The sequence below is a fragment of the Macaca mulatta genome, chromosome 3 (assembly GCF_049350105.2).
Source record: "Macaca mulatta isolate MMU2019108-1 chromosome 3, T2T-MMU8v2.0, whole genome shotgun sequence".
Taxonomy (NCBI): domain Eukaryota; kingdom Metazoa; phylum Chordata; class Mammalia; order Primates; family Cercopithecidae; genus Macaca; species Macaca mulatta.
In genome coordinates this window covers 50,648,087-50,658,369 of record NC_133408.1, presented here as the reverse complement: position 1 = coordinate 50,658,369, position 10,283 = coordinate 50,648,087, and the positions used below count along the sequence as shown (strand labels likewise).

Sequence of the window (10,283 nt, the reverse complement as noted above, 5' to 3'; positions counted from 1 at the left end):
CAGCTACTTGGGAGGTTGAGGCGGGAGAATGGCGTGAACCCGGGAGGTGGAGCTTGCAGTGAGCCGAGATTGCGCCACTGCACTCCAGCCTGGGTGACAGAGCGAGACTCTGTCTCAAAAAAAAAAGATAATAGAATTACACAATATATATGAAATGACTTTGCTTCATATATCTAAAGAAATAAGACACTGTTTCAAAATATATGCAGAGCATAACAAATTGTAAAGGAGAAGAAGCAGGGCTAGACACAGTGGCTCCTCCTGCCTGTAATCCCAGTGCTTTGGGAAGCTGAGGTGGGCAGATTGCTTAAGTCCAGGAGTTCAAAACCACCCTGGGCAACATGGCAAAACCCTGCGTCTACAAAAATTGGCTGGGTGTGGTAGTGCACACCTGTTGTCCCAGCTACTTGGGAGGCTAAGGTGGGAGGATCACCTGAGCTTAGGAGGTTGAGGCTGCAATAAGCCATGATCGCACCACTGCACTCCAGCCTGGGTGACAGAGTGAGACCCTGTCTCAAACAACAACCTCCCCCAGCAAAAAACAAGCAGATTTGAAAAAAAAAAAAAAATAGAACTTTAAGAAATGAAAACTGTACTAATTAGGCTAGGTGTGGTGGCTCATGCCTGTAATCCTAGCAATTTGAGAGGCCAAGGCAGATGGATCACCTGAGGTGAGGAGTTTGAAACCAGCCTGGCCAACATGGTGAAACCCCATCTCTACTAAACATATAAAATTAGCCAGGCGTGGTGGTGCACGTCTGTAGTCCCAGCTACTTGGGAGGCTGAGACAGGAGAATCGCTTGAACCTGGGAGGTAGAGGCTGCAGTGAGTGGAGATTGAGCCATTGCACTCCAGCCTGGGCAACAAGAGCAAAACTCCGTTTCAAAAAAAAAAAAAAAAAAAAGAAGAAGAAGAAGAAAAGAAAAGAAAACTGTACTAAATGAAATTGAAAACCTTATGGAGAAGTTTAATAACACATTAGACCCAACTGGAGATGAGGCAAACAGAAGGCTAGAGCTGATAAAAATTATCCAGAATACAGCAAAGACAAATAGGTGGAAAAAACTGAAAGAGTGGTTTAGAGACATGAGGGGTAGGATGAGAAAGTCTGACACACATGTAGCCAAAATCTGAGAAGGGGCTGGGCACGGTAGCTGATGCCTGTAATTCCAACACTTTGGGAGGACGAGGAGGGAAGATCACTTGAGGTCAGGAGTTCAAGACCAGCCTGGCCAATGTGGCAAAACCCCGTCTCTACTAAAAGTACAAAAATTAGCTGGGTGTGGTGGTGCATGCCTATAGTCCCAGCTACTTGGGAGGCTGAGGCAGGATAATCACTTGAACCTGGGAGGCGCAGGCTGCAGTGAGCCTGGGCAATAGAGTGAGACTCCGTATAAAAAAAAAAATCTGAGAAGGAAAAGATAGAATGGAGCACAGGCAGTGTTTGAAGTGACAATGAGAAATTTTCACAACTAATAAAAGACACTAACCCACCGTCCAAAGAATCCAAAATAAATTCACTCCTAGACACATTCTAAGATGTTAAAATGTCCAGAGATAAAACACATGTTAGCTTCAAAGGTGCAACAGTGTCTCACAGCTGACTCCATGAAAATAATCAAAGCCAGAAGTCAGTGGAAAGATATCTTGAAAATATCCTCTATGTGCTGAGAGAACCTAAACCCAGAGAATATACCCAGAGAATATACCTTCTATGAGTGAACCTAAACCCAGAGAATATACCTTCTATGAGTGAGGTTGAAATAATGACATTCTCGTCCAGGCGCGGTGGCTCATGCCTGTAATTTCAGCACTTTGGGAGGCCAAGGTGGGTGGATCACCTGAGGTCAGGAGTTCAAGACCAGCTTGGCCAACATGGCCAAACCCCGTCTCTACTAAAAATACAAAAATTAGCCAGGCGTGGTGGTAGGCATCGTAATTCTAGCTACTTGGGAGGCTGAGGCAGGAGAATCACTTCAACCTGGGTGGCAGAGGTTGCAGTGAGCTGAGATTGTGCCAGTGCACTCTGGCCTAGGCAACAGAGCAAGACTCTGCCTCCAAAAAAAAACCCAACATTCTTAAACAAGCAAACACGGCGTTAGCCACCAGTAGACTCTTAATTATGGAAGTTATGAAATATATAGTTCAGGCAGAAAGAAAGTGATCTCAGATGGAAGGTCTATGGAGAGCACAGAATAAAACAAGGAAAATAAAACAATAACTTACAGAGTTTACAGATAAACATAATCAAAACCAAAATGTTATGCTAACAGATAAACTGAGGAACTGAATGGAACTAAAATATTCTAAAGTCTTTGTGTTATACAAGAAACAAAGATATGAAAGGTAGACCTAGATAAACCAAGCAAGCATTTTGTAATTATTAGAGAACATGCCAAAAACAAAAAAAGTAGATTTGTTTTTTAACCTCCCAAATAGTAATGAGGAAAAAACAGAATGAGAAAAAAATACCCAGTTAATCCAAAAGAAAGCAAGGAATGAGAGAAATAGAAGCAGAACAGATGGGACAAATAGAAAGCATAAAATAAAATGGGAGACATAAATCTAAACATACCATGTAGTATAATAAATGTAAATGGACTAAATGCCCAGTTAAAAGACAAAGACTACCATCCTGAATAAAAAACAACAACCACAAACCACACAAAATCCAACCAAATGTTATTTGTAAGTGTTATTTCTAAAATGTAAAAATACAGGAATGCTTAAAGTAAAAAGATGGTGAAATATATATCAGGCAAATTCTAACAAAAAGGAAAAAGACCTAAGCTTTACATGTTACAGGGAACGTTTTCTGGCACACAGTTGGGCAATCTGGGGACAACTCTCAACTTTGTTCTGGTACCTAGTTTTGTGACTTTAGGATAAGCTGCTTCCCTTTCTGGGCCTGTGTTTCCTCACCTATGATAGGTAGATAGGACTACATAGTTGCCAACATTTTATAGGTGCAGACAGATACAGGTAAGACTGTGCAAAAAGGCTAAAGTAGTAATTCTCAACTGGTAGAGGCAAAAGAACATATCAGAATCAACCAGGGAGTTTTTTTTTTTTTTTTTTTGAGACAGAGTCTTACTCTGTCACCCAGGCTGGAGTGCAGTGGCCCAATATCAGCTCGCCATAACCTCTGCCTCCTAGGTTCAAGCGATTCTCCTGCCTCAGCCTCCTAAGTAGCTGGGATTACAGGCAAACGCCACCACACCGGGCTAATTTTTGTATTTTTAGTAGAGCCGGGGTTTCACCATGTTGGCCAGGTTGGTCTCAAACTCCTGACCTCAGGTGATCTGCCTGCCTTGGACTCCCAAAGTGCTGGGATTACAGGTGTGAGCCACTGCGCCTGGCCAAGGGAGATTCTTCAAAATGCAAACTACCCCTCTCCATATACACACCCATGGACATCAGAATCTGGGGTGATTGTGCTCTGTGTATAGAAACGCTCTTTTCCATTGACTGTGATATTGCCACCTACCTCCTCCCTCATCCTAAAGCACTGAGAATCTCTAAACAGGAAAGAAAAAGCTCTGGCATTAAGAACTGGGTATGCTAATTCTAATTCTCAATGTACTATGACTCCAACGGGAGCAGTGGAAAGAGAAGAGAAGTAGGAACTGTGGGCTGCGTACAGTGGCTCATGTGTGTGATCCCAGCACTTTGGGAGGCTGAGGTGGGAGGATCACTTGAGGCCAGGAGTTCAAGACCAGCCTGGGCAGCATAGCGAGACCCCATCTCTACCAAAAAAAAAAGAAAAACAACCAGGAACCATGGCCGTGTAGCTACTGCTGAGGGATCCCAACTCATGTCACAGCTTTGTGACATGAGTTTCCATTGGCAGGAGAAGCTCCCGGGCCCTGGAACTTTCCTGAAGCGTCCAGGGACCCCAGGCAAGACTATGGATATCATGGTACACTTTGGGGGCATCCTCAGTCTCTCTCTGGCGTTCATGGGAGAAATCCTCAACAAGCTGAAGGAGATCAATTTATTCACCCTTCAGTCCTCACTCTGCAGCCTCTGGGGAAGGACAGGAGGAGCAGGTGGCTCCTGGGTACATCTGCAAACTCACCCACATCCTGCTCATATCACTCAATTCATTTCTGTATCTCAGAGAGTCCTTCAGGACCTGCAGAGGCAAAAGAACAGCCCATGAGAGAATGGAGAAGGAAGGAAAGACAAAGGGAAAGAGCACGGAGAGAGGCGAAGGTGAACCTGGGGTGGGGGGACAGGCTGATGGGAGAGAGGTTCACCCACCTCTGATGGGGAACCCAAAGGCCAGGAGAAGGCGGCAGTGTGGGAGAGGACAGCAGCCTCCGTGGCCCAGGCAGTTACTTTCCCCACAAGGGTCCCTGGCTCCCTGCCACCCCACAGCCCTAGGAACTCACGTTCGGGTGTCCGTCTCGGAGGAGTTTATGGAACACATGGCAGAACTTCCAGCAGAGCACTGCGTTGCTAGACAGAGGCAGGCGGTTGACAACAGACCAGAAGGTCTGTGCCCCTTTCTCATGGTGGGTGCCCAGTATGCATGGTGGGGGGGGTTATGGAAAACAACGGCATGGGCTCTGCCTCCCGGGACCCAGCCTGCACCCAGCCACTGCAGGGGATAGAGGCTGCACCCAGCCACTGCAGGGGACTGAGCCTGCACCCAGCCACTGCAGGGGATAGAGGCTGCACCCAGCCACTGCAGGAGACCGAGCCTGCACCCACCCACTGCAGGGGACAGAGGCTGCACCCAGCCACTGCAGGGGATAGAGGCTGCACCCAGCCACTGCAGGAGACTGAGCCTGCACCCAGCCAGTGCAGGGGATAGAGGCTGCACCCAGTCACTGCAGGGGACTGAGCCTGCACCTAGCCACTGCAGGGGATAGAGGCTGCACCTAGCCACTGCAGGGGACTGAGCCTGCATTCAGCCACTGCAGGGGATAGAGACTGCACCCAGCCACTGCAGGGGACTGAGCCTGCACCCAGCCACTGCAGGGAATAGAGGCTGCACCCAGCCACTGCAGGGGATAGAGGCTGCACCCAGCCACTGCAGGGGATAGAGGCTGCACCCAGCCACTGCAGGGGACTGAGCCTGCATTCAGCCACTGCAGGGGACTGAGCTTGCATTCAGTCACTGCAGGGGACTGAGCAGTTGTGCAAGTCATGGTTGGCAGTGCCTTGGAGGGAGCGCCGCTCAGAGCTAAGATACCATAGAACTGTACATTCATTCTGGGAGTTTTAGGGCAGATGGGAATACTTGTTCTAATAAAATCCACTTGAGTAGACAATTTCCCGAGACGCAAGTGTCTCGAGAGACAGGTGTGTCTTTTTCTAATTTGCACAAATACCCTGTAGGCCACGGTGGTATTGGGTTGCCCTTTCTATGAGAATGCTGAGTTGATGATGGCTCCTTCGGGAATAACTACAGCTATTTGTTGTGGTGGTTGAGATAGGGTCTTGCTCTGTTGCCCAGCCTGGAGTGCAGTGGTGTGATCATAGCTCACTGTAACCTCAAACTCCTGGACTCAGGCAATCCTCCTACCTCAGCCTCCCAAGGAGCTGGGGCTACAGGCATGCACCACTAAGCCTGGCTCATTTTTAAATTTTTGATAGAGATGAGGTCTTGCTGTGTTGCCCAGGCTGGTCTCAAGCTCCTGGCCTCAAGCAATCCTCCCCTCTTGGCCTCGCAAAGTGCTGGGGTTACAGGCATGAACCACTGTTCATGGTTCACTGGCCTTATGACACCTAACTTTTAAACATTTGAGGGCTTCCTCAGGTTCTTTCTGGTGCATTATTAAAAGTGAGGGTGTGCAGGACGGGCGCAGGGGCTCACACCTGTAATCCCAGCACTTTGCGGGGCCGAGGTGGATGGATCACCTGAGGTCAACAGTTCAAGACCAGCTTGACCAACACGGCGAAACTCCATCTCTACTAAAAATACAAAATTAGCTGGGTGTGGTGGTGGGTGCGTGTAATCCCAGCTACTCAGGAGGCTGAGGCAAGAGAATCGCTTGAACCTGGGAGGCGGAGGTTGCAGTGAGCCAGGATCACACCACTGCACTCCAGCCGCCTGGGTGACAGAGCAAGACTCCATCTCAAAAAAAAAAAAAAAAAAGTGAGGGTGTTCTTCCGCTCCTCATTAAGGACCTTGGTCCTTGCAGGGAATCCTGCACCTTGACCCCTTGGCTCCTCCTCCAGGCAGCACCTCCGGCCCCTTTCCATTTAGCCAGCCTTGTACTTGCCTTGACAGCAGCAATCTTTTGTCTAAAATGCACTTTCCGTAAACCTGAACACCCCACTTCTTCCGTAAACCTGCCTGGCCCCATTCAGGGGCACCTTCAATGTCTCCACACCTTGAATTCCCCATATATGGGATCCTGGAACCGCTTCTCCCCAGGCCTAATTCCAAACACACCCACCCCCTGCAGATAGTCGTCAGTTTGCATGTAATAAATGTTCACCAGGGTCGGGCGTGGCGGCTCACGGCTGTAATCCCAGCACTTTGGGAGGCTGAGGTGGGCGGCTCACTAGGTCAGCAGATCGAGATCAGCCTGGCCAACATGGTGAAACCCCGTCTCTACTAAAAGTACAAAAATTAGCCAGGTGTGGTGGTGCATGCGTGTAATCCCACCTAATTGGGAGGCTGAGGCAGGAGAATCACTTGAACCTGGGAGGTGGAGGCTGCCGTGAGCCGAGATCGCACCACTGCACTCCAGCCTGGGCGACAGAGCGAGACTCCATCTCAAAATAAATGTCCCTCTGGCCTCACATGATTTTAAGTTCAGCATTCTAGATCTCTGTCATTAGTGAGCTCTTTGTGGAGTGAAGGGAGAATTTCCACTTTTGTAATTGTGTGCTTCGACAAGATTCACGGACCCACCAACTGGGCACCGTCAGCTGTAAGGACAACTCTGTGCCCGGAACTTTAGGCTTTACTCAGCAAGGCTCAGGTCACAAGTGCGCTGTCATTTAGGGCAGAAAGGCTCGCCTCAGGTAAGAAACTAAATGACTCACCCGGAGCACATGTTATTTTGCTTCTGAACTGGAAAATACCGTAAAGCTCCTTTCGCCAATGACATTTTCATTTAGTGAGGGGTGGGCTTAAACAGATGTTTGGGTCTGGAAGCTAAAGTCAGCTTTTGATACAGGAGTCTTTCTTTCTTTTCTTTCTTTCTTTCTTTCTTTTTCTTTCCTCCTTTCTTTCTGTCTCTTTCTTTTCTTTTTTCCTTTTTCTCTTTCTTTCCTTCTCTCCTTCCTTCCTTCCCTCTCTCTCTCTTTCCCCTTCCTTCCTTCCTTCCTTCTCTCTCTTTCTTTCGTTCTTTCTTTCTATTTTTTTTTTTTTAAGACAGGGTCTCACTCTGTCGCCCAGCCTTGAGTACAGTGGCACAATCTTGGCTCACTGCAAACTCCGCCTCCCAGGTTCAAGCAATTCTCGTGCCTCAGCCTCCCAAGTAGCAGGGATCACAGGTGCCCGCCACCACGCCAGACTAATTTTTGTATTTTTAGTAGAGATGGGGTTTCCCCATGTTGCTCAGGCTGGTCTCGAACTTCTGGCCTCAAGATATCCGCCCACCTTGGCCTCCCAAAGTTCTGGGATTACAGGTGTGAGCCACCGCACCCCACCTTGGTGTAAGAGTGATTTCTGAAATAATTTTTGGTTTCACTTAAAGCACAGCCCCTGCAGACCGCAAGGAAGCAGTGAGGAGAGACCAGCAACACCCAGCCTCCCCGTACTCCCTTCTCCCAGCGGACAGTGCTTACTTTTCCTGAGAGCAGCCTCCTAAACCGAAGCTGAGTGCAGAGCTAGCCGGGCACCCTGGCTTTATTTTATTAAATTTAAAATTAATTTTGTTAATTAATTAAGTTTTTAGAGACAGAGTCTCCTTCTGTTGCCCAGCCTGGTGTGCATTGGTGCACTCATAGCTCACTGCAGCCTCCAACTTCTGAGCTCAACTGATCCTCCCCGCTCAGCCTCCCAAGTAGCTAGGACTATAGGCGTGCACCAACACACTTAGCTAATTTTTTATTTTTTGTAGAGATGGGTCTCACTGTGTTGCCCAGGCTGGTCTTGAATTCCTGGGCTATGTGATCCTCCTGCCTGGGCCTCCCAAAGTGCTGGGATTACAGGTGCAAACCACCGCACCGGGCTCAGGAACCCTGACTTTGAAATGGGCAAGGAGACCTTTCTGGCATTCTTTCACATTATAAGCATTTTTATGCCCCAAGTGTGTGTCAAAGACTGTAAAATCCATTCAGGGAGAAAAAAAGAAAATAAGAAAAATAAAACTCAGTCCCCAGCCCTCCAGGAGTGAATACCAAGGTGGCGGGCCAACCTTTTCACCATTTGGGCATCTGTGATAAATGGGTAAGCAGCATGTCTGAAGTCAGACTTCCTAATGCTTATTCAGTTTGTATCTAAGGCAGCTGATAAAAGACCCGATAACGATAAATGGGCTCGGTGTGGTGGCTCAGCGGGAGGACTGCTTGAGCCCAGCTAGGAGTTCAAAACCAGCCTGGGCCATGGCAAGACGCCATCTCTATAAAAAAATAGCCAGGCATGATGGCGTGTGCCTGTAGTCCCAGCTACTCAGGAGGCTGAGAAGGGAGGATTACTTGAGCCTGACTGTGTCATTGCACTCCAGCCTGGGTGACAATGCATGACCCTGCCTCAAATAAATAAATAAATAAATAAATAATCTTTAATTAGGCATTTCAAACCCTACTGTATGGAGTTGATTTTTCAACATTTATTCGCCATTTAGAAATTATGAATCAGAGACTCATAGAACGTTAGAGCTGAACTGTTAAATCTTTGAAATCTACTTTGTGTTTTTGAAACGGAGTTTTGCTCTTGTTGGCAAGGCTGGAGCACAGTAGCATGATCTCGGCTCACTGCAATCTCTGCCTCCCGGGTTCAAGTGATTCTCCTGCCACAGCCTCCCAAGTAGCTGGGATTACAGGTGCCTGCCACCATGCCTGGCTAATTTTGTATTTTCAGTAGCACAGGGTTTTACCATGTTGGCCAGGCTGGTCTCTTCCTGACCTCAGGTGATCCACCCGCCTCCACCTTCCAAAGTGCTGGGATTACAGGTGTAAGCCACCACCTCGCCTGGCCTGAAATCTTCTTTGTCCAACCTTTGATTGGACGGAAAGTGACCTAAGGCTCATGGAGGCCCCACTCAAGGTCCCAGAGTGAGCCCGAGAGTTCCAGTGGCGGGATGTCAGAATCTCCTTGCAGGGTCCCTTCCCTCCTCCCAGGGAGCCTCCCTGGCAGCATGTGACGTGACCCTGCCGCTGCAGGCCTGGCCTCTCTGCGCCCATGTCTTGTCCTGAACAGCACGCTGCCTGGTGACAACTGTCTCTCCCTTACTCATATCATTTATCAGATTGATCACAAATTATTTGTAGGTAAGGGTCAGGGCTGAGTCATTTCCTCTGAGAAAATCAACTGGGCCATTTAAAATAAAGGCTTCTCTTGGTTTGCTTTGGATCATCGCAAGGGTACCAAACGTGGTGCAGGAAAGCAAGGGGCCTGTGTCTTTCTGGGGGAAAAAAAAAAAAAGAGCAAGATCTATCTAGGCTTGCGTAGGACTGGACTTCTGGGTCACCCCAGACGGGTTCTGTGGCCCCCATGCTAATTCCAGCCAAAGCATCTTCCCACTAAAGGCAAGCTGCTTTCCCTCTAGCAAACAGCAGTTCACACACCACACTAAGCAATGCTGGGCTTCTCTGGCTAGCTAACCTGGAGGGTCGCCTCTAGGGGTTGAGGCCAGAAGGCTTCGGGACAAGCTGCTCTGGCCTGCCTGGCTGTGGCACAGCAACCAAGAGCCCAGGCAAGGAGGAGCTTCCCATTGTAGACAGAAGTCCAGCCTCCGAGGCTGGGCGTGGGCTCCAAGGCTGGGCGCGGTGGCTCATGCCTGTAATTCCAGCACTTTGGGAGGCCAAGGCAGGAGGATGGCTTGAGCTCAGGAGTTTGAGACTAGCCTGAGCAACATGGCAAAACCCTGTCTCTACTAAAAATACAAAAATTAGCCAGGGGTAGTGATACACACCTGTGGTCCCAGCTACTTGGGAGGTTGAGGCAGGTGGATCTCTTGAGCTTGGGAGGCAGAGATTGCAGTGAGCTGAGATCACGCTATTGCACTCCAGCCTGGGCGACAGAGCAAGACTCTGTCTCAAAAAAAAAAAAAAAAAATTCGCAACTCTGCTTGCCCGAAACTCTACCTTGCTCTGGTGCAGCACACAGAGAGTTAAAAGCTTAGCCACCCCCATGGCAACCTCTCTCCTTCAGC

At 48.6% G+C, this 10,283-nt stretch overlaps 1 protein-coding gene across 9 annotated transcripts in view; it reads right to left on the bottom strand.

Moving 5' to 3' along the window:
* The window catches only part of HIP1 (huntingtin interacting protein 1), a 211,693-nt gene that overhangs the window by 62,547 nt on the left and 138,863 nt on the right, over nucleotides 1-10,283 (bottom strand). For all 9 annotated transcript variants that reach the window (XM_001109894.5, XM_077996432.1, XM_077996431.1 and 6 more), the window contains exons 3-4: nucleotides 4,395-4,537; nucleotides 4,079-4,135 (exon numbers count right to left, since the gene is read on the bottom strand). In XM_001109894.5, the coding sequence (XP_001109894.3) occupies nucleotides 4,079-4,135; nucleotides 4,395-4,537 (200 nt within the window). The remainder of the gene's footprint in view (nucleotides 1-4,078; nucleotides 4,136-4,394; nucleotides 4,538-10,283) is intronic.